This window comes from Ovis aries, chromosome 5 (assembly GCF_016772045.2).
Source record: "Ovis aries strain OAR_USU_Benz2616 breed Rambouillet chromosome 5, ARS-UI_Ramb_v3.0, whole genome shotgun sequence".
Classification (NCBI taxonomy): domain Eukaryota; kingdom Metazoa; phylum Chordata; class Mammalia; order Artiodactyla; family Bovidae; genus Ovis; species Ovis aries.
Genome location: NC_056058.1, coordinates 51,631,739 through 51,656,414, shown reverse-complemented (window position 1 = coordinate 51,656,414; position 24,676 = coordinate 51,631,739). Strand labels below are relative to the sequence as shown.

The 24,676-nt window shown below is 41.3% G+C and overlaps 1 protein-coding gene across 4 annotated transcripts in view; it reads right to left on the bottom strand.

Annotated features, from left to right (window-relative positions):
* ARHGAP26 (Rho GTPase activating protein 26) overlaps nt 1-24,676 on the bottom strand; it is a 482,086-nt gene that overhangs the window by 286,778 nt on the left and 170,632 nt on the right. For all 4 annotated transcript variants that reach the window (XM_004008912.6, XM_012178663.5, XM_004008913.6 and 1 more), the window contains exon 11: nt 12,912-12,990. In XM_004008912.6, coding sequence (XP_004008961.1) covers nt 12,912-12,990 — 79 coding nt within the window. The remainder of the gene's footprint in view (nt 1-12,911; nt 12,991-24,676) is intronic.

Below are 24,676 nucleotides of genomic sequence, written 5' to 3'. Positions count from 1 at the left end.
TGTTTATAATCAAAAGTTGAAAACAACCTAAATGTCAAAGACTGTCTACTAATCCACACTAAATCTGTACTAACTCAAAAATTCTACGAAACAGAAGAGTTTATTTCTAGATTTACAAGTAAAGGAATAAATACCCAGAGAAAATTCCAGAGAGACACACACCATATGTTTAACTCTAGAGAGGGGTTTCTCCCTTCCAATATGTCTAGGGATAGAAGGTTCCACAACCCAAGTAACTAACGCCAATGACAAAGGAAGAGTGAGAAACGACTGAAAGAATAAATGTGACTCACAGGGACAGTCTCTATTATTACTTTCACTTAATAACAAAATTAGCACATGCTGACAGTGAAAAATTCAAACCATTACAAAGTCCATCACAACCAATCCTATACCCCTGCCCAAGGTTAAGCTAAAATAATAAAGACAAAAATAATGACAGGAGCATAAAGGGGGGCATGTTAGAACAGGGGCTCAAGTCTAGAAAGGCAGGGATGTGAAGATGAAGTTGACAGTGATCTGAGACTTGCAGAAAATGCTGAAGACAATAGGCCTTTATGTTCTATGTAGACCCCAAAAGTGAACAAAGAAGTGAGAATATTAAACAGGGGGTCTGCACAAGTCTATAAAGGTAGGTGAGAAATCCAAGGAAACTACATAAATTTAGAACAAGTCACACCAAACCAATACTGTCTTTTTTCCTAGGTTAATTCTTGTGATTATTTGACAAGTGGATACTGAACTCTTACTGTGTCAGACACTATGTATAAAAGATAAAAAAACAAAAACCTTTTGAAAAAGTGAAAATAGTCATGTCCTCTGGAAGACGGCAATCTAAGCAAGAGGACTGATATTAATCAAACAATCATATTAACTGATGCACCACTAAAAGCTGAGACAAGGGCTTGGAAGTCAAAAAGAAAGCCTCTCAAAACATCTTTGCAAAGAAATGGACTTAATGGGGGGAACAAAGAGAGCATATAAGGGTCCATGAACTTCACCAGCAAGGGGAAAAAAATAAACCTTTATTTACCTTAGCCTCTAACTGAAATTTAGCATTTTCTTGAAATATGACTGCGGGCAAGCACCACATAAGTAGTATCTGTGATTTTGTCACCAACAGAAATCACAGATATTTCCATATAACATTACTGCCATTGCAGGTAACTTGAAATATTATTTATAGCAGTTGTCTTTGTATCTTATTATTTACTACGGTAATAAAGAAGCATATATTTTATCACAAATGGTTTTAATATTTTCATAACTATTTTTCTATATTTTTCCTTTGTAAGTCATATATATTATATGGTTAAAAACATTACTCTAAGAAACGTGGTAATATATACAATGGAATATTACTCAGTGATAAAAAAAGAATGAAATTGGGTTATTTGTAGAGATGTGAATGGACCTCGAGTCTGTCACACAGAGTGAAGCAAATTAGAAAGAGAAAAATCATATATCAACACATATACATGGGATTTAGAAAAATGGTATGGACAAACCTATTTGCAGGACAGGAATAGAGACAGAGGTGCAGACAATGAATGTGTGGGCATGGAGGTGGGGTGGGGTGGGATGAACCAGGAGGTTGGGATTGCCACGTGTGCACTACCATGTATGAAACAGCTAGCTAGTGGAAAGCTGCTGTACAGTACAGGCAGCGCAGCTCGGTGCTCTGCGCCGATCTAGACAGGTAGGACTGGGGGAAAGATGGGAAGAAGGAGGCCCAAGAGGGAGGTGGCAGTGGTTTAGTCACAACATCGTGTCCAACTCTTGTGACCCCATGGACTGTAGCCTGCCAGGCTCCTCTGTCCATGGGATTCTCCAGGTAAGAATACTGGACTGGAAAGGGTGAATTTAACTCAGATGACCATTATATCTACTACTGTGGGCAAGAATCCCTTAGAAGAAATGGAGTAGCCATCATAGTCAACAAAAGAGTCCAAAATACAGTACTTGGATGCAATCTCAAAAACGAGAGAATGATCTCTGTTCGTTTCCAAGGCAAACTATTCAATATTGCAGTAATCCAAGTCTATACTCCGACCAGTAAGGCTGAAGAAGCTGAAGTTGAATGGTTCTATGAAGACCTACAAGACCTTCTAGAACTAACACCAAAAAAAGATGTCTTCTTCACTATAGGGGACTGGAAAGCAAAAGTAGGAAGTCAAGAAATACCTGGAGTAACAGGCAAATTTGGCCTCAGGAGTACAGAATGAAGCAGGGCAAAGGCTAATAGAGGTTTGCCAAAAGAACGCACTGGTCATAGCAAACATCCTCTTCCAACAACACAAGAGAAGACTCTACACGTGGACATCACCAGATGGTCAATACCGAAATCATATTGATTATATTCCTTGCAGCCAAAGATGGAGATGCTCTATACAGCAAAAACAAGACCGGGAGCTGACTGTGGCTCAGATCATGAACTCCTTATTGCCAAATTCAGACTTAAATTGAAGAAAGTAGGGAAAATGACTAGACCATTCAGGTATGACCTAAATCAAATCCCTTATGATTATACAGTGGAAGTGAGAAATAGATTCAAGGGATTAAAACTGATAGACAGAGTGTCTTATGAACTATGGACGGAGGTTCGTGACAGTGTCCAGGAGATGGAGAGCAAGACCATCCCCAAGAAAAAGAAATGCAAAATGGCTGTCTGAGGAGGCCTTACAAATAGCTGTGAAAAGAAGAGAAGTGAAAAGCAAAGGAGAAAAGGAAAAATATAAGCATCTGAATGAAGAGTTCCAAAGAACAGCAAGGAGAGATAAGAAAGCATTCCTCAGCAATCAATGCAAAGAAACAGAGGAAAACAACAGAATGGGAAAGACAAGAGATCTCTTCAAGAAAATTAGAGACACCAAGGGAACATCGCATGCAAAGATGGGCTCGATAGAGGACAGAAATGGTATGGACCTAACAGAAGCAGAAGATATTAAGAAGAGGTGGCAAGAATACATAGAACTGTACAAAAAAGATCTTCATGACCCAGATAATCATGATGGTATGATCACTCACCTAGAGCCAGACATCCTGGAATGCAAAGTCAAGTGAGCCTTAGGAAGCCTCACTACGAACAAAGCTAGTGGAGGTGATGGAATTCCAGTTGAGCTGTTTCAAATCCTAAAAGATGATGCTGTGAAAATGCTGCACTCAATATGCCAGCAAATTTGGAAAAACTCAGCAGTGGCCACAGGACTGAAAAAGGTCAGTTTTCATTCCAATCCCAAAGAAAGGCAATGCCAAAGAATGCTCAAACCACCACACAATTGCATTCATCTCGCACGCTAGTAAAGTAATGCTCAAAATTCTCCAAGCCAGGCTTCAGAGTATGGGAACCAAGAACTTCCAGATGTTCAAGCTGGTTTTAGAAAAGGCAGACGAACAGAGATCAAATTGCCAACATCTGTTGGATTATTGAAAAAGCAAGAGAGTTCCAGAAAAACATCTATTTCTGGTTTATAGACTATGCTACAGCCTTTGATAGTGTGGGTCACCACAAACTGTGGAAAACTCTTAGAGATGGGAATACCAGACTACCTGACCTGCCTCTTGAGAAATCTGTATGTAGGTCAGGAAGCAGCAGTTGGAACTGGACATGGAACAACAAAGTGGTTCCAAATCGGGAAAGGAGTACATCAAGGCTGCATATTGACACCCTGCTTATTTAACTAATATGCAGAGTACATCATAAGAAACGCTGAGCTGGAGGAAGCACAAGCTGGAATCAAGATTGCCACGAGAAATATCAATAACCTCAGGTATACAGATGATACCACCCTTATGGCAGAAAGCAAAGAAGAACTAAAGAACCTCTTGATGAAAGTGAAAGAGGAGAGCGAAAAAGTTGGCTTAAAGCTCAACATTCAGAAAACGAAGAACATGGCATCTGGTCCCATCACTTAATGGCAAATCGATGGGGAAACAGTGGAAACAGTGAGAGACTTTATTTTCTTGCGCTCCAAAATCACTGCAGATGGGGACTGCAGCCATGGAAATTAAAAGATGCTTGCTCCTTGGAAGAAAAGCTATGACCAACTTAGACAGCATATTAAAAAGAAGAGGAACTACTTTGCCAACAAAGGTCCATCTAGTCAAGGCTATGGTTTTTCCGGTGGTCATGTATGGATGTGAGAGTTGGACTATAAAGAAACTGAGTGCCAAAGAATTGATGCTTTTGAACTGCGGTGTTGTAGAAGACTCTTGAAAATCCCTTGGACTGCAAGGAGATCCAACCAGTCCATCCTAAAGGAGATCAGTCCTGGGTGTTCATTGGAAGGACTGATGCTGAAGCTGAAACTCCAATACTTTAGCCACCTGATGCAAAGAACTGACTCATTTGAGAAGACCCTGATGCTGGGTCAGATTGAAGGCAGGAGAGGGGGACAACAGAGGATGAGATGGCTGGATGGCATCACTGACTCGATGGACATGAGTTTGGGTAAACTCTGGGAGTTGGTGATGGACAGAGAGGCCTGGCGTGCTGCAGTCCATGGGGTCACAAAGAGTTGGACAGGACTGAGCAACTGAAGTGAACAACACACCACTATAGTGATACACTTTGTTGTATAACATTATAAAACAACTATACCCCAATTTTTAAAAAAATAAAAATATTTCTCTGAGAAAGGATTTAAAGGCTTTACCTGATTTCCAAATGTCTTCCTGGCACAAAAAAGATTAACTGGTCCCTCAGCTAAATTCTGTTTCAAGTAAGTAGATATGTACCTAAATGAAGTATACAATCAAGGAATTAAAAATTTACCCACACAGTCTCAAGTAACGGAAGCAATACAGTTTGTGAAGAAAAGGGGGTTCATCCTCAATTCCTCCCCTTAGTTTTGACTCCAGCTTTTCAGCAAGAATTTACGGAGTAGTTATGCTGGGCTAGCTGCTGGGCTAGGCAATGGGGAAACTGCAGCAAACAAGTGAGATTTCTATTAACATGGGCCTTCCTCATATTGGCATCCTCATTACTCATCAAGATAATTGGTGGACAATATACACATGTTTGCTAAAGCTGAAAGAAGAATGATTAAGACCTGAGTAAGCACCACCAGTGTGTTATTAAATCATAAGGTTCAAACCAAAAATCTTCTGGCTATCAAAATTTCCATTTCGTACAACAGTTTCATCAGCTCTTCATCATAAAACAATTTCACTTGATCTCTTCTTTTCTCCCAACTCACAGCTCAGGTGCCTCAATTAAATATTCCATGATTTTCATGAGAAATTGTTCTTCTAAAGGACATCTAACCAAAGAGAACAAGGAAAGACATGACGAGTACTATAATTCTTTTTTAAGACTTGGGCATGCTGGTGATAGAATATGCACTATTATAAATTCTACCTATATAAAAACACTGATATGATTCAAAGATGAAGCTTACAACCAGCTTCTTAACTCAGTAAGAGGAAAAGAAACAGAAACAAGTAACATGGAGGTTTAATCCAGTTTCCCCGCAGCTTGGGGCCAAGTAGGGGGCTGAGGTGGGGAAATGGAAAGTAAATTAGGAACCTCACTTTCCGATGATTTATCAGTTCACACTATGTGATGTTACAAAGACAGCCTTCACAAAATGGACAGAAGTATTCTTCCACACCACCCTTCTACTCATAAAGAAGCAAGACCTGCATCATTACACAGGAGCTCAGCAATTCCACTCCTCGCCTTCTTAACCATCCATACTCCTTTGATCACTTATTTTATTAAGAAAGGAAAATGTAAGTTTCAGCAGTAGAATAGTGAGCTGAGCTGAGCATACAGCTGGGATTACAAACTGCCAGACCTGGGCCACATCATAGCAAATAAGGCTAAACATTACTGCATGCTCCTCCAACTCATAGCCTGAGAGTTCAGACTGACTGCTAAATGAAATCACATTTTCCATACTAGTGAAAACAGTTCCTGCCCTGCACTTTGGTAAGCCTGGCCAGGGTGACTAAATAAACTGTGTTCAAATGAGCTGAGTAATTTAGAAAAGGAGCTAGAAAGAGAATCCAAGTGTCTGGATATCTGTCCCTCCTCTCCAAAAAGATAATGGTATGAATTAACACTTAATGAGCACTTCACCACATAGAGGCCTTATCTAAGCACTTCACATAAATGTTGATCCTTATAAAATAATCTTATAGGACGATACTATTAATATCTCCAGCTTGATGGCAAAATCAATACAGTAGTGTAAAGCAAAATAAAGTGAAAAAAAAAAAAAAGAAAGAAAGAAACATGCTCAGAGACCAGGTCATTTCCTAGTGTTAGAGAGCTACTTGTGGTGAATAGGGATTTAAAGCCTGGCTGCCCGAGCCCACATTTTTAACCACCATGACATTCTGCCTCTGATTATGAGATCTCATCTGAATGGTCATCAATCTCACTTTTGCCTTTAAAACACAGCTCACTCTTTCGGATACTGGGTGCAGAACGTAAGATCCAATGCAATTGCTGCTTCCTATGAGTTCCTGAAGCGACTTAGCAGCAGCAGCAGCAGCAGCATGAGTTCCTGAAGAACTCAGGGGCTGGAACTTGGGCTTGGCAGAGATAGGTAAGAGAAGGACAGACTGTTCGGTCTCAAAGTCTACAAGGACTAAAATAGAACATTTCTTTAACATGGAGCAGGAGGAAGCCATGCTGACTTGTCCACTTACTAGACAAGTGGTTTTTCCTTAGTCCCTGATACTTTTTCCTTCTCCTGCAGCAGCAGCCCCAACAGAGGAGCTCCATTTAAAAGGTAGGGTAGATGCCATTCAATTACGTGCTTGTGCTCAGTCGCTCAGTCATGCCCAACTCTTTGTGACCCTTTGGACTATAGCCCACCAGGCTCCTCTGTGCATGGAATTTTTTCTGGCAAGAATACTGGAGTCGGTTGCCATTTCCTCCTCCAGGGGATCTTCCCAACCCAGGGATTGAACCTGAGTCTCCTGTGTCTCCTGCACTGCAAGTGGATTCTTTACCCACTGAGCCATCGGGAAAGCCCCCATTCAATTTTGGCTTCCTAATAATTCATCCGTTTATGAGTTGTAGTACTTAATAAAACATCACAGAGCTGAAAGCTAGAAGACTTGGATTATCCACCCAAGATCAACCACTGACTGGCCCTTTTGAGCAGTGTTCCCACTTAAATAAATAAGCATGTGATACTGGCCTAGGTGTGGGCTTCTTTCTGTTCCACAAGTAGGAGCTTGAGCCACATGAAATCACCAGTATCTGGCCATTTTGACTTTCACAAGTGGCAACTGCATGATTTCAAACTAACACATGTATTTACACACAATCTTTGATGCTACACCACCTGTTTCTTCTCCTCCTAAACTAATTCCACATAATTCTGGCATCTGCCAACTATTGAACTTTCTGGCTATCAAAAGAGATTCAAGTGCTAACTCAAAGTGGAGAAACATTTAATTTTACTGAAGAATCCTTGGGTGTGAAGGAAGACTAATATTTCTAAAATAAGGAGGTAAGAGAAGCACTTCCAGAGATCACTAATCACAACTACGGGAATATATAGGAACACAATTCAGAAAGATCCGAGTTCTGAGACTCTGGGTTCCCCTATTAGTTCCACTTATGTGCTGAGTCATCTTTCCATTGGGCAGAAGGTTGGGTGTATGTGTTGGTAATGACTGTACTGATTCTAATCTGCTTGCTTAAATGTACTGAACATACTTGGAGCAATATACAAAGAGAAGAGGAGAGAACCTTAGTTATAAGGAACCGAGAAAAAAGGAAATTTGCTGTCTCTAAAATTTCTCCTGGTTGCAATGTTTATGCAACTTGCACTAAAGCTCTGTGTCCCATTTAATATATAAAGTCTATTCTCAAGCTAAGACAGTGGCCATAGACCATTAAAATCAAAGCTTATGTGGCTGGAATGGTGACTCGATAGCTTGTCAACCCACATTTAACAGAAAGTGAAGAAAATCCAGCAAAATCATTTCAAAATTTTATCTCACTAGCTAGTTACTGAGCTCTTAAAAAGTATCTATGTGTCTTTTCTTTTCTTACCCTAATGCACTGGCTAGGACTTCCAGTACCATGCTGAGTAAGACCGGTAATGAGAGTGGACATCTTTGCCTTGATCCCACTCTTAGGAAGAAAGCATCCAGTCTTTCATTTGAAGTATGATGTTTATGGTAAACTTGTGCTTTTCATTCCCGGCCAAGTATTAAAAGCTCTCTGAATAGAAAATTTAATGGACTATAGATATCAGAATTGGATAAACTGTGTCATTTTTGCCTATTTCATGTATGTCTACCACCCTTCTTCATAACAGTACTTTGATTTACCCCAAGGGAAGCCAACCTTCCCTCACCATTACAGTTCTCATGCAGTGGGAAGGTGAGCCACATTGTCAATTCACCTGTCCCATGCTCTGGTCCAAGTATTCAGCCCATTAAAATTCAAACATGGGACCTCCTGGGAATTATTAAGCAAAGCTCTCCTTCTACCAGACTTACAGAGCAGGGATTTCAGTCTATGACTGAAATTTGGCCTACTTGTTTTTATAAATAAACTTACTGAAATGCAGCCACACGCATTTATTTATTTACATATTGTCTATGGCTGCTTTTGAGCTCCAATAACAAAACTGAGTAGCTGCAACAGTGACGCCTACAGCCTCCAATGCCTAGGATATTTATTAATACTACCTAGCCCATTACAGAAAAAAGGTTCCTCTCTCCTGTTCCTGATAATAAGATGTAAGCCTGGAACAGCTAAAAAGCATATCACCACTACATAAAAAGAACCTCTCAGAAATGACACCAGTAAAAAAGAAGAAACTGACTCCAAATATTATGGAAGCCCCTGGATTCAGATGGGCCAGAACTATTACAACATTTTTCAGTTACATAACCCAATAAAATCAGATTTTTCTCTGAAAAGTTTAAATTGGCTTTCCTTCTTTTGAATCAGAATTCATTACATAGATTAAAAACCGTAATGCTCATTGCTGCTGCTGCTGCTGCTGCTGCTGCTGCTGCGTCGCTTCAGTCGTGTCCAACTCTGTGCGACCCCATAGACGGAAGCCCACCAGGCTCCCTCGTCCCTGGGATTCTCCAGACAAGAACACTGGAGTGGGCTGCCATTTCCTTCTCCAATGCATGAAAGTAAAAAGTGAAAGTGAAGTCGCTCAGTTGTGTCCGACTCCTAGCGACGCCATGGACTGCAGTCCACCAGGCTCCTCCGTCCATGGGATTTTCCAGGCAAGAGTACTGCAATAGGGTGCCATTGCCTTCTCCAATAATGCTCATTACTGAAACACAACTCTAATTTCTTTCTCCATTATATATCCATCAATAAGATAAAGACATTCAACTTTTCTTTAGGCTAGCATGTTACTGGTTGTTAAAAGGTGTAATTTATTTAACAATCAGCTAAAACATTGTTTAAAAAAAATTAAATTGACTCGGAGTTCATAAAGGGTTTTTTCCCAACCAAAACAGGTGTTATTGAACGATGAAAGAACAAAAAGATGGAAACCAAGATTACCAACCCCTTCAATTAACAACAACAACAAAAAAAAACCCAACACTGAGTAATCAATTACAGAACCAAGCTGTACGTATAAAAACAAAAGATAGGTGCTGCCATTAACATCTCCCTGGAGTAAAGGAAATATTCAAAGATCAGCTAGAGAAAAAGGTATCTGCTCCCTTACCAAAGCCAAAATTCCCAAGGGGACAGACCTAACTGTTAGGGAGATGGTGATTAAGCAGAGCTGCTAATTGTCTACTGGGTATATAGCTCCTGTAATGCTCCCCAGAGGCTCTCAGCAATGGGAGACAAAATTAGGCCTAATATTCCTGCCAATTATACTGTCATCACATGCTTGCATTTATGTGTCTCTTCAGGAAACTTAAAAGCACACAGAGGCGTGGTTTTCAATGCAAGCTATATGTTACTGAGAGGAAATAAATTTATATTATATTTGGAAAACAATTAATTTGTGCTTAAGCTTGTTTTACTATGCACATTTTGGAGCAAAGAGATGTGTCTCTCAGAGACACACTTTCCCTGCAGAGGTCAGATGTTAATCTATGGGGAAGCTAAGGTGGTTTATAAGAAAACCAAGTACATGCAGACAGAGAACAAACACCAAAGGGTGGGAGAGGGAGGCGGGGCAACTTAAAATGCAGTGCATGAAGCAATTTAAGAACTCCAGCTTATTAGAGGGAACACACACACACACATATCTACCCACCCCAAAGTGGGTTTTTCGTTCATACAGAGAATAGTTTGCCTGACAGGATTTTTCTTTCTACGTATTTCCTGCCCTATGAGTTAAGAATCATTCAAGAAAGTCACAGAAATCAATGAAAAAATTAACTGAGTAAGGATTCTTAGAAGGCAATTTGACATTTCATCTCTATTAAAAATGAAAACCAAAGACATTTAGGGCTAGATACAGGTTCCAGTGCTAGCTTTGCACTGTGGTGGAAACTGTTGACCATCCCACAGCTTCTGTTCTTCCTCCTTGAAGTGGTAAGACCCCCTGGGCACTGGCTGGAGCCACGGCTGCCCATGTTCAGCCTACCTTTCTCATGCTCCTTTGTAGATGGATGTGGCCATATAATTATTTGGGGGGCCATGGAAGTGGGGTATGCATCTTCTGGATCCCAGATGCTCTCATTTCCATTATCTGGCTGGAAAGTGGAAATGAATGGAACATGGAAAGCCATGGATTGAGGATGGCACTGATACTGGTCAGGATTCATAGCCTTTCCCAATCAACAGAAATTGAGTAGAGGCCAGACAAGAAATTCACGCAAGGTTTTATGGGCCCCGGGGCAGCTAGCAGGGGAACAAGAACAAGTAACAGCTTCCCTTACTTGCTCCCTGAGGAGGTGGGAGATGGCTCCTTATATGCAATGAGGGTAGAGGTGTGTTGAGGGACTGGGCTGGAGGGGTGGCTTAGGTGGTTCTCTCACCCCTTAGGTGGTAGTGTGTGCAGAAGGCATGTGCAGTACCCTGCTTTTGCTCCCAAATCCCTGCTTTTGCTCCCAAATCCCTGCTTTTGCTAGTTGTTCTTCAAAAGTGGCAGTTAGGTCTTCTGGTCTGTTTGTATCCTTTGTCCAGAATCTGCCCCAACAGAGCGAGCACTCAGTTATTTTTAGTTCCTTATAGTTTCTTTGTCTTCTGTTGTTGGAGGACAGGTTTGTCCAGGTGCAAGCACTACAGCAAAAGGTCCCAGGTCCCAGTCTGTCTCAGCAAAATGACCCTTTTAGGCAGAGACTGCTCACTTCTGAGCTCAATGAAAGAAATAAACTTCTATTTTATTTAAGCTTTTGTACTTTGAAGTCTCTTTGTTATAGTAACATAGCCTGTGCCCTACTAATAATAGCCACTTACTATCTGTACAACTTGGGGTAAGTTATTTAACCTCTTCTAAGCCTCAGTTTCCTCATCTGTGAAATGGAATCATAACATTTAGTTTGTTAGGTACTAAGAGGTTAAAAGATGCCATGTGTCAAATCTGTGCCTTAGCGCGTGCACACACACACACACACGCACACGCACGCACGCTCAATTAATGGTAGGTGATAACAGCAGAATGAAGACTACTTAGGAAACTGCTTTGAAAAGCCTGTGACATCAAGCACCTACTGTGCTCACAAAGCCCTGAAGGTAGAAATGTGTATCTGCTTTTGAGAGAGCTATCAAAAGTTATCAGTAACGAAGTATTCAGGGAAAATCAGGGGTATCCTGTATTTTATTTAGTCCAGGAGAAGAACTAAGATATGTTTATTTAATTAACTAGGTTTAGCAAACTGCACCTAAATCTTTAAACGGTTCTTTAAATCTTGCTCTGTATTATTAAATGTGATACAAATACTAGTTATTTGTCTATACTTAGTTGACTATAATGAGTTCCATGTTTGGACACAAAATATCTCAGTAGAAAATGACATTAATCAATACAGATCACCTAACCAGAGCAGGCTGAGAAAGAGACACACAACTGAACTGGAATCATCTATATTGCACACCCCGTGTGATGCACAGTTCTACAGTCAATGGAGGCTATGCCTGCCTCATGTCCCTTGCACATATTTCCCTTTTTTGACAGTGCCTTTGAATGTGATCATTATTGGCCCAATTATTGGCCCTCTGACAGTGTGGATTCTTTTTATCTTTTACTGGTGGGACATGGTTAGACCGTACTCTTAACGACTTCTGTAACCTTGAGATTTGGTGAGTACTGGAGCTGAGATCCTTGGTCCCAAGTTAAGATGACTACTCTGACTCTAGGGACTTCCCCAAGGTTCTTCCGTGGGTTTTACATGTCACAAGATGCAGGAAAACCACAAGATTACATCACCTAGCGGAGACAAGCACCTCTGAAACAGGAGGATAGATCACATTTTAGGCTTAACTCCTTTCGTGGACGCTGGTAATCTCATCAGTTGTAGTGGGATGTGAACCAAGTATGGCAATGGGAAACTGAACCAGAGGGTGATGACAAGATTCTGCATCATCTGCATACACCTTCATCATCATTTAATCTATTTAAATGGATCTGAAGTAATGCTCTGCACTGCACTTTGTGGAGGTATCGATGAGTATTTTTTAAGTCAGACTGATGGTGCCTCCCTCTAAGAGTCCTCTGGGTGTTAACAACTGCCTTGGTGAAGGCGGGTCTCTGGTCTGATGTGGCGTCATAAAGGACCCATACCTTAGACAGAGGCCAGAGCTCCAGAATTGCATCCACACAAAAGCAGTATCAATATCCAGGAACATTAGTCCAGGAATAAAAAAAATAAAAATAAAAAGCCCCTCTGGTACACTGGTCTCGAGAGCCCAAGGTTTTATTTAGAGCAAAAGCAAAAACTGCTGCACTAAGGAAGCAAAACAACTCAAGACCTTTATTCTTGCTCTACTTCCCTGAATTGTTACTTACAGGTTCCCTGCCATCCATGGCTTCCATCCAGAGCCTTCGGTCCTCTTCAGACAATGCCTGCATGGTGATAACCCCGGGCCTAAGGAGAAACAAGGACATGTAAACACAGTGCCACAGATGAAGGTGTGTCTTAAAGAAAGTGAAAGGCTACTAGGGTTAATGGCATGCAGAGAGAGAGGCACCCCTCAGCTCTTCAGAGCCACCTTCCAGCCTCAGAAAGAAAAGCCATCACCCCAAATCCCTCTCAGTAAGCCCACTTCCCTCAGGAAAGTGGCAGGAAACACAGAAGACAGGACTCTACATACAGCCAAGTACACAGAGGAGTCAAGTGACTCCCTCTGGCCTTGTTTGTTCTTTGAGATCATATTCGTTCCTCTCTCCCAAAATGCTACCAGAGTGTTTGACTCCAAAACTAAGGTCTGTCTAGTCAAGGCTATGGTTTTTCCAGTGGTCATGTATGGATGTGAGAGTTGGACTGTGAAGAAGGCTGAGCGCCAAAGAATTGATGCTTTTGAACTGTGGTGTTGGAGAAGACTCTTGAGAGTCCCTTGGACTGCAAGGAGATCCAACCAGTCCATTCTGAAGGAGATCAGCCCTGGGATTTCTTTGGAAGAAATGATGCTAAAGCTGAAACTCCAGGACTTTGGCCACCTCATGCAAAGAGCTGACTCATTGGAAAAGACTTCGATGCTGGGAGGGATCGGGGGCAGGAGAAGAAGGGGACGACAGAGGATGAGATGGCTGGATAGCATCACTGACTTGACGGACACGAGTCTGAGTGAACTCCGGGAGTTGGTGATGGACAGGGAGCCCTGACGTGCTGCGATTCATGGGGTTGCAAAGAGTTGGACACGACTGAGCGACGGAACTGAACTGAACTGAACTGAGGGGTACAATAAATATGTACTAAAGTGAACATAGGGCTTTCTGGTGGCTTAGTGGTAATAAATCTACCTGCCAATGCAGGAGACTTGGGTTCGATCCCTCGATCAGGAAGATTCCCTGGAGAATGGAATGATAACGCAGTCCAGTATTCTTGCCTGGGAAAGTCCATGGACAGAAGAGCCTGGCAGGCTACAGTCCATGGGTTTGCAAAAGAGTTGGACACGATTTAGCGACTAACCAACAACAAAAACTGAAGAGAATTATTGGACTCAATAAAAAGAGATGGAACAGCCAAGTGGAGGGATATACTTCTGACTATATTAAATGTACACACTAGTTTTAAATGAATCTTTAGCACAGCAGGAACTAAACACATTCTTTATATGCATTAGCTCTTTTCACTCTCTCCCTGAAATATTCTTGCTCTTTCAAACTGAGCAAAGACCCTCCAGAAAGCATGCACACGATATCGAATAATGTTTGCTGTGTACCCCTAACAGATGTCACACAAGAGGGGTGCACCACAAAAAGGAACTTGGCAGAAGGGACTACAAGCCCTCTATGCGCATTAAGACAGGAATTCTTGACTTAGGGTCCAAGGATGGGCCCCAAAGAGGCTATGAGCCACCCTTCCTCCTCCAAATGTTTGTGCCCTTTTTTGGACAAACAATTCAAACTGCCTATCAGATTATGGAAGGAGACTGCAACCCACAAAAAGTTAAGAATTAATGACTCAAATCCTCATCTTTAAAGTTTGAGAACGCCTAAAAGGAAGGCAGAGATCCATGGAGCAAGAATTAAGTCGGCAGCACTGCTTAGGATCACAGAAGGTACAGTGGACACACACACGAACTCCATGATGCCTTGCACAGCACAAGTCTGGGCCTAGAAACACCTAAGCCTATTTATTCAATCCACTTATAGTTGCTGTTCTAGCTGCTCCTGGCTTATTTCCACAGTTTCAATGAACATGCTAGGTCTACTTATGTTGAACATATTTTAAATATCACATTTGTTTTCATTCATCTTTCCTCAACATCTCCAAAGAAAAAAGTTTTCAAAGATGGAAGCATGGAGGCTTCCCTGGTGGCTGAGAGGTAAAGAATCTGCCTACAAATGCAGGAGTCATGGGTTGGATCTCTGGTCTGGGAAGATTTCGTATGCCGTGCAGCAACTGAGTCCACGCACCACAACTACCGAGCCTGTGCTCTAGAACCAGTGAGCTGCGACTACCGAGGCCACATACAACAACTACTGAAGCCTGCGCGCCTAGAGACTGTGCTCAATAACGAGAGAAGCCACCACGATGAGAAGCCCATGCACTGCAACTGGAGAGTAGCCCCCACTCTCTGCAACCAGAGAAAAGCCCACACAGCAATGAAGACCTGATACACACACACAAAATGTATCTAGGGGAGGCTGGGAATGAGGGGCCCTGGGGAGGGAGTGTTAGTGGGAGGCAGCGAACGAGAGGGTCGGGGCAGGGAGAGGGGGAAAGACCAGGCAGGAGTAGCAGCGGCGGGAGAGGCGGGGTGTGTGCAGGTGGCTGGGGGGTAAGCAGGTGGACGACACGCAGGCGATGGGACAGAAGCTATTTCCAAGGGGGCAGTCACTCTCGGGAAGGTCACACTGGGTGCTAGTACCTAGACCCAATGACTCAAAAGGCACAGTGATTTACTGCACAGGCCAGGAAACTCCTTCTTTTTCTCCCACCATTGTCAGCCCATCTAGTGTGCCTGACCTGCTGCGTATCTGCAGACTGCTGGCAGCTGCAGCCCTGTGGCTGGGGGCTTGGTGGACTGATTCTACTCTTCCAGTTTAAAGCCACATGCAAAGCTTTAATAGCTTTAAGATGAAAAGCCTACGAAGCTGCAGTCCACTGTGGAACTCTCCAGTCCCTGAGCCTGAAACTCTTTTTTGAGTGTTGTTCTCAGTGTTGTTGTGCCTGGACATCAGGCATCCCCTTAGCATAGAGGTACCCAGTCCGGCCCTGCCTCACGGAACCTGAACTTCTGCGCTGTGCCTGAGAACTTGAATTTTAACCATGTTCTCAGGTGATCCTGAGGCACCTCTTCCCACCCAGACACCCCATTTTTCCTTCATGTTCTCCCCACACTGGAGAGCAAAGACACCCTACTCTCCACACTGGGGTAAAGCTACTCTCTACACACCAAGTATCTCAATTCATTTCCTGCTAGGTGTTCATCAGCAAACAGTGAAACCACAATAGCTTCCTAGCAGACCAAGATCTCAGGGACTTTGCAGATGTCACATCAACTTCATGGCAAACAGTGTGAAATTTCCACCCAGAGTCACAAAGAGGAAGTTCCAACAAACTCAGATGCTATTAAGGGTGGGCCACTTGGCATTAGCAACCAGGAAAGTCAACAGGATTTGTTTTATTTCATGAAAAAATATCAAAAGATAAATTCTTTTCCACGTGTGATTTTGTTCTTTCTTTTTTTGGAGGGATGGGATGATAGAAAGCTGAATAGATTTAACACACTTGATACTAATCCTATCACCCCCAAGTTCAGAAAACTTTCAGCCTCATGTATGCAAACATCTGGATCACAGTACTATACTATCCTTTCTAGACATCCAGAAAACACTCACTTGGCTTCAAGTTTTCTTTTCCCTTATTACAATTTAAGCCACTATTACATAAATCTCTTATGTCTGTAATTCCTAGAACCAAGATAAATGGGTCAAATTTATTTTGGAATCAAGTAGTCACTTCCTTTCCAATATTCTATGCCCCTGCTAGCCACCATCCCTCAAAACAAAAGAAACTGAGCCAAACTATCAATGACTCTACACATTCCATGTCAGTCTCTATAAGGCAGTACACTTTCATTCAGGTATCAATTTAGTTCATGTGTGAAATGCATCTGGCTTTTCATAACAAAAGTGGAAAGATAAAGAGGGAAAGAGACAGAGGACTCATGAGGTAGGAGTGTGGACTGAGGAAAGGAAAATATGACACAATAAAAGGAAAATGGAGTAAATGATCAGAGCTCTTTTCAGCTCTGCAAATAACTGCGGTCCTCAGATACAGAGAACAAACTAGCAGGTATCAGAGGAGAGAAGAGTGAGAGGAGGGACAAAACAGGTGAAGGGAATTAAGACGTACAAGTGACCAAGTAAGTCGTAGGGATGTCATATATAGCACCAGAAATATAGTCAATATTTTATAATAACTTTGTATGGTGTGTAGTCTATTACAAAATCACTGTGTTGTACACCTGAAACTAATATTTTAAGTCAATTATACATCAATTAAAAAAAGAATTGTGACCCCCATCAAATAATAATAAAACTACAATAATAATAACCCAACTCTGTGTGCCAGATAGTGTGTTAAGCACTATATAGTAATTAATTCATTTCATCTTCACAACTACATCATGAGGGAGGGATATTCTCATTATCCCATTTAGCAGATGAGAAAACCAAGGCACAAATAGGTTAAGTACTTTGTCCCCAGTTACAGAGCCAGGAACCAAACCACACAGTCTAATGCTTTGTCCTCAAGCACAAAGCTATGGGAAACATGGAGATACTGCAGCTGCCGGAGAGCTTCTGTTGGCCATCAGAAGGGACTAGACCCTCCTGCAAGGCCTTTATTGAGCTCCTGCCTAGGATCAAATGAGGTCGAATGATTAAGAGCTCTGTGAAACCTAAAGTGTTTTATAAAGATGAGGGCTCAGAACACCACTCTAGGCAAACAGTTGGTTCAAAAACAGGAATCCAATAATGACCAGTGTGACTGTGGTTTACATTCTATAACAGTGGGTCTCCACGTTTTTTTCTGCCTAAAAATATCCAAGAGATGGAAAGGCAATGAGTTTTTCATTTTGCAGAAGAACACAAAAAGCACTAATCATAAAAAAATAAGGGTAAATTTGGATTTCACCAAAATAAAAGAAAGTCCAGTTATCAAAAGATACTAAGAGAGTCAAAAGATACTACTAGGGGAGTAAGAGAAGGTGTTTGTAATTTTTATCTCCAATGAGACAAATATCCAGAATATGCAAAGAATGTCAACAAATAAGAAAAAAAAGAAAAAGAACAACCCAATTAATAAAATGGATGAAAGACCTTCATAAAACAGGACACACAAAGGGCCACAAACATAAAAAAAGAAGGGAACTCGATGACACATCAGGGAAACGCAATTAAGACCACAATGAAATAAACACCTTTCTGAATGGAAAGCATTGGAAAGACCACCAGTAACAAGTACTGGCAAGAAAGCAGAGTTCCTGGAACTCTCATCCACTGCTAATGGGAGAGCAAAGTGATAAAACCACTTTGGAAATATCTATTAAAATTAAACCTATGCCTTACGATCTAGCAATTCTTCCTCTAGATATATACCCAAGAGAAATGAGCACATATCTACCAAAAAACACATTTGAGAATACTCAGGTTTATTCACAATGGCCAAGTTTTGCAACAAGAACACAAATATTCATTTACAAGACAATAAGCTGTTGTATATCTAAAACAATGTAACACCACAAACAATAAAAAAGACCAACTACTGTTACATGCAACAATATAAATAAATCTCATAGAAATAATAACGAGGGAAAGAAGCCAGACGCAAAAGACTACCAACAGAGGGATTTCATTTATATAATGTTCAAATTCTCGCAAAAGTCCTGTGCTGAGAGAAACCAGAACAGTGATTTCACCTTGGAGAAGAAGTATGGGCAGTGATTGGGAAGGTGCCCAAGAAAACCTGCCAGAGTGACAGAAATGTTCTATAACTTGACCTAGGTGGTCACACAGGTATGTGGGAGGATGTGTCTGTGTGTGCAGTCATTAAGATGTAGACTTAAGATTTATGCATTTTATTCTGATTATAACTCAATAAAAAGAATGTTTTTAAATACCCAAGATATACCACCTGTCATCTAACCTTACTTGTCATTCTGACTTTAGTGCTTCCTAGCAGACAAGTAATTGAATGACTCTATGTTATTCTTTAAAAAACAGACAGATGGATGGATAAGCAAGCTGTGGTACATATACACAATGGAGTATTACTCAGCCGTTAAAAAGAATTCATTTGAATCAGTTCTGATGAGATGGATGAAACTGGAGCCAATTATACAGAGTGAAGTAAGCCAGAAAGAAAAACACCAATACAGTATACTAACACATATATATGGAATTTAGGAAGATGGCAATGACGACCCTGTATGCAAGACAGGAAAAAAGACACAGATGTGTATAACGGACTTTTGGACTCAGAGGGAGAGGGAGAGGGTGGGATGATTTGGGAGAATGGGAATTCTAACATGCATACTATCATGTAAGAATTGAATCGCCAGTCCATGTCTGACGTAGGGTGCAGCATGCTTGGGGCTGGTGCATGGGGATGACCCAGAGAGATGTTGTGGGGAGGGAGGTGGGAGGGGGGGTCATGTTTGGGAATGCATGTAAGAATTAAAGATTTTAAAATTTAAAAATAAATAAATAAATTTTAAAAATAAATAAATAAATAAATAAAAAACAGACAATAAGAGTACCTACCTCATGGGGTGGTTGTGAAGGCTAAGTGAACTATGTATAAGGCATTTCAAAATGTCAGACACAAAGTAAGTGATCCAAAAATTAGTTTTTATCACAGGAGCAAATGAGCAGCAGGTCAGTGGAGGGAACAGATGACAAGTGTTGGGTGGTGTCCAAATTATGGAAGAAGAAGGGCAGATTAAAAAGGGACAGAAAGTCACAGGTGCTTCTGATACACATGATTCCCCACCCCCCAAACACTGTCACACACCAGTGAAAAATCACACCTCTACCACAAAGCAAGCCAGGCCAAGGGGCTGACATACAGGCTCTGAGACCATGGCCATTTCCTTTTTCCTCCTGAGTAAAACATCAGAGTGGCCTACTTCCCCCTTTTGGAATTAATGTCTGATCATTGATAAGGGGTCTTCAGCAAATCCTAGAAAACCTGCCAGAGCATTCCAACTACCCACCAGAGGAGAGAAGAACAAATGATCTACAATCCTTTCTAGAGCTCAACCCTAAAATTCTACTTCAAATACAGTACCTCCTGTTCACTCTGAACAAGTCCTTGGTTGGTGCTCTATCTGGATCCTCTTGAGACGCATGAATAAGGATCTGCAATTTTCTACACACCTTGCCTCTCGCACTACTGGAGTGATGCAGAAAATAGTTATTCACCTATCAAAAGGCAAACTGCTACCCACCACCTTATCTCCTTTCAACTCTGGTCTCCACAAAGGGTCCATGTTAAGTAATACATTACTTATTAGCACATCCAGGAACCTGGGACCGCTCGTGTCTGGTCACAGCCTTCTCACTAGCCAGGAGCAGGCGGAATCACAACCAGCCCTGATTCCAGGGTTGCTGGACAGCCTTCCTACTCTAATCTTATTCCTGAATCTGAGTCAACAATGGTGATCTCAGTGGCTTGGCAATTTACCCACTTCCTACTGGACCAGGAAATGCTATTACTAACTCACTCCACCCCACTGAAACACACTCAGAATCTAACAGTACTTTTCTTTCTATACTGACCTCCAAAGATCTAGGGCTTACTCATTCATGAGACTACAAATCTTCTCCTGGCAAGAGTTCATTCCCCAGGTTCTATCCACAGTGCTGTACACATAAGGGTTAAATTCTGGGTAAAAGAAGGACTGTGGCATCCACAGAAACACATGTTCTCACAGCCTGTGCACAAAACCTGCCTCACTGTGCTTAGACAGAAAGACAGAGGAAAACGATGAAGGTCTAGAGAAGAGGTTGCCAGTCACAGGTAAAGAGAGACATATGAGTGCCAAAGGAAGTGGTCCTTTGGTTTTAAAGTGCTACTGGCAAACCTGGTCCTTAACTGTTCCTTGGCAATTACAAGGTTTCAGCAGATCTTCATGTTACCAAACATATGGACAAAGCAGAATAATTCTGGAGAATGACATCTCTTCCGTGTATATGTGAGATTACAGAGTCAAGTATCTACAGAGATCAGACAAGTAAGCAAAATGAGGAAAACTGGAGAAGATTCTTCCCTGCCCCAAGGAAAACAGGTGTGGTCTCATTTACCTTAAAATATGCAGCTCATTATTTTTTCTTTCTCACTTTTGCTTTCTGATAAAGTTACAGAAACAAAAGGGGTTTCCCTCTATGGGAAAAACAACAGTACAAATGCAAGGCAAAATGGTAGCTATCCCCTGTCACCACGGTGGGGGACATCAGGGCATGGTGGGGATGGTCGCAAAGTAGAAAGCACATGCCCCACCTAAATGAGGCACCTGCCATTCAGCTCTATAGACAGCTGGCACGTGGGAAGTCAGCATCAGTGTTTACACATCTTTCCCATTTTAAAATGTTGCTTCAAACACTATTCAAGCCAAATTGAACATCTATGGACTGCCAGCCTACGATTCTGGGGTCTGTGTTGGTCCTTCTCTGCCTCGCCTTGCCTGAGCTCCATCCCAAGGCATCCCCACATGTCACAATGCATCTTGTGCGCTGGGACTAACAATGATGCATGTCTGCATCCTTGATGTGCCTCACAGTCCAACTGAGCAGAGTCTTTCCAGTTCATTAACGAAAGGGGAACTGGGGATACTTGCCCGTTTTTTCCCAATATGAGGACTCAGTATCATCACAGAAGGGCAACATTCATCTACTATATTCATCTACCATTCAAAAACTTATGAATCTGCACAATTTGTATGCTCTGAGAAAAATAACCATTGGCGGTCCTTGTGCATTACATATGCTTGCACATAAGAAAAATACACATGCCAGAGTAACCTGCAGTGGGCTACAGGTGAGAAAAGACAGACGTGAGGGAGAAACCAGACATTGCAAACAGTGGCCCAGCAAGTGCAGCTAAGGTTTAGTGTTTATTATGGGCCAAGCACTGGGCTAAGGATGTGGCTAGCATTATGATTTGTTCCTCTCAATGAAGTAGGTACTTTCATCATACTTCTTTTTAAAAATTGAGGCTCAGAAATGACTTGCACAATCTTCAACTGGTAGGCAACAGCAAAGCCTCAACTTGAAAACCCCGTCTGCCTGACTCTAAAGCAAGGCCCATACATTAAGCACAACACTGTACTGCCCCCACCCCAAGCAGGGAGTATCTGTGCCCCGGGATCCAAGGTGACCATTTCCTTAGGAGGACGGAGGGAAGGGGGAGAAGGCACTTCTTTCTCTCTCTCTCTCTGGAGAAAGGAAACGGGAGAAGGAGGAAAGGACTTCCTCTACACACACCCCCACCCCCACATACACAAATACACATACAGCCCTTGAGAAATTTTCGGAAGCAGGCTTCTAATCAATTATTTAGAAAGGATATGATCCTAATGAGTGAATGAATCATAACCTACTATAGCCTATAGCACTGAGCTCCTGGGAGGAGAAGTCCTAAAATAATCAGGACCATAGCAAAGATAACAGTCTAAAGAGGAATACTGCCAATCGCTTCATATAATTTCCTTACATTTTTACTTTAAAGGAGAATGAAGTCATGAAACATCAGGAAGCCCAGACAAAGACATCTTTGGTGCAGTAAGTTACATGGTCTTTAATGAAACATACTGACTGAGCACCAGCTATACGCCATAGGCACCAAGGACCGAAGAATAAGCAGATTTCAACACACACCACCAGAAGAAAGCATTGCCAGGACGAATAACCCTCAGGGGGAATGCAAATGTTATTTTGATAACAACCTATGAGAAAATATTCTAATTCTAAAAATCTTCTAGGTCATTTATCAATCCTTCTTAGTATTCTGTCTCATGATGAACAGACACGCAGGTAAGTGGAATTTACATACTGAATTATCTCCTTTCTTCAGATTCATATACTAGCAAAATTTTGGTTTTGATTTTTAAAAACTAAACTCATTTTATACTTAGAAATTAGCAAATAAAATGGTATATTCAATCAATAAAACTCCAAATTTCACCATGTAGACTAAAGAACAGAAACAGGATTAAGTAATAGAAATAAAATAAGTACGGTTGCCTTGTTTCACACCACAGTTCATTAACCAGCACATCCCACTCTTACTTAAACCAGAATCAAACAGCAAATACTCTCTCATTTAACTTTTTAAAAAGGAAAAGAAAATTTAAAAAAAAACCCAGCAATTTAAAAAATACAAGACGTCTAAAGATTCTAAGAACTTCTAAACTAGCTTATTTTATGGAACAGTCAAGGAGCAATTCAGAAAGTACAATATTTCTCCCCACTCTACCCCCACCCAAATCATGGAAGTCAGAGGAGGAGAACACCCTCTGAGGAAGGAAAAAGCCATTTCCTCCCCGAAATGTCAACGGCATTGAGACCAGCACTGTAACCAACCAGCAGGAAGGCAAAATCAAATATTATTTCAAACAAGGGGTGAGAAGGGGAGGGGAGGGGAAGTTTGAAACCAGGAAAAATGGATTCATCTGCTGCAGAAGATAAAGGCAGACTGCACCAAAAGGGAAAGGCAGAAATGCCTGGTTCTCAGCATACACTGGACAGTCCCAATCACTCATCTGTTTTTATCACCAGCCTCGAATAAGCCGTCCCTGAAGCAAAGAGCCTGACACATGAATTCAGAAAGTAAGGTAAAATGCAATGTTTAAACAGAGGCTGCACTAACTGAGCATGCTTGCTTCTGCAGCAAAGTGGGTATGAAGTGATCCATCATAGAAAGGTGGGAAAGAAGGAATTTCTAGGGAAAGAATGAGTCATTTAGAATGCCTTTCCTTTAAGAGGTAATATTCACATGATGGCTTCTTCTACAGAAACACACGTCACACACACACCACTGACTACTAAATGTCAGTGTAGAAAGGACAGCTAATTTTCCACTGGACCAGCTAACAGTTATAATACGTATACAACACTGCCATCTAGAGGCTGAGCACTGAAACAAAGTCTGTTACATAAGATGATCCTTTTTAGAAAACACAGGCTTACACTCGCAAATCACAAAGACACACAAACAAACGCACGCGCACACACACCACATTCCCAACTAGAAGAGTATTATTTTAAGTTAAAAGTAGCATGGTATGGTTTCTTTTTGAGAGCATAAATTGGAAGGAGGGGCTTAAACCTTTTATCCTGTATAGGAAATATATATAAATAATAGATTATAGTAATAGATTACTATAAATAATATCTATAAATAATAGATTATAGATTATATATAATAGATTATAGTAATTCAGTTTGAAAACAGATTCTTCCTCCTGTACACATATAACCTTAAAGTACCTGTATTCACTCTCAACTTATAGATGACTGGAAAAGTCACAACACTAGGAAAAAGGTGTGCCATCAAAATGAAACAGGTTCAAAGAAATACCTTCCAACACTAAAGTACACTGTAAGAACAATGAAGTCCCAAGTTTTAGGATAGAGAGCAAACTTCAAAGAAAGAAACTCTTCCAACAGTGAACTACATCAGGGAAGAATATTACAGTATTCCATTTTCAAAATAATCTTGCAAGGTAGGTATGATTAAAGTGGTTAATCTACCAGTCCAGACTCACACAGCCAGTAAGAGGCAGATCCCAAGTTCAAACTGAGGGCTGCTTTGACCTTTTACGTGCATCATGCAGCCTTCTATAAACATATACTAAGGGTGGTGACTCATTAGAAGGTTGGGGTAGATTATTCAGATCTTCCATTAATCTTTCTAGCTGTCACTATTCGTTCTTTAACCAACTTCCCATTCTTCTGGTTTTTTGTCCTACCAATGCAGAAATGGAGATTACGTTTAAACTTGCCCAAGCTTCAGTTTAAATATCAACTAACATGATTCAGTTCCCATAATCTTACATAGTAATTCACCAAAGTCCCAGAGGAAAGAACAAAATAATCTA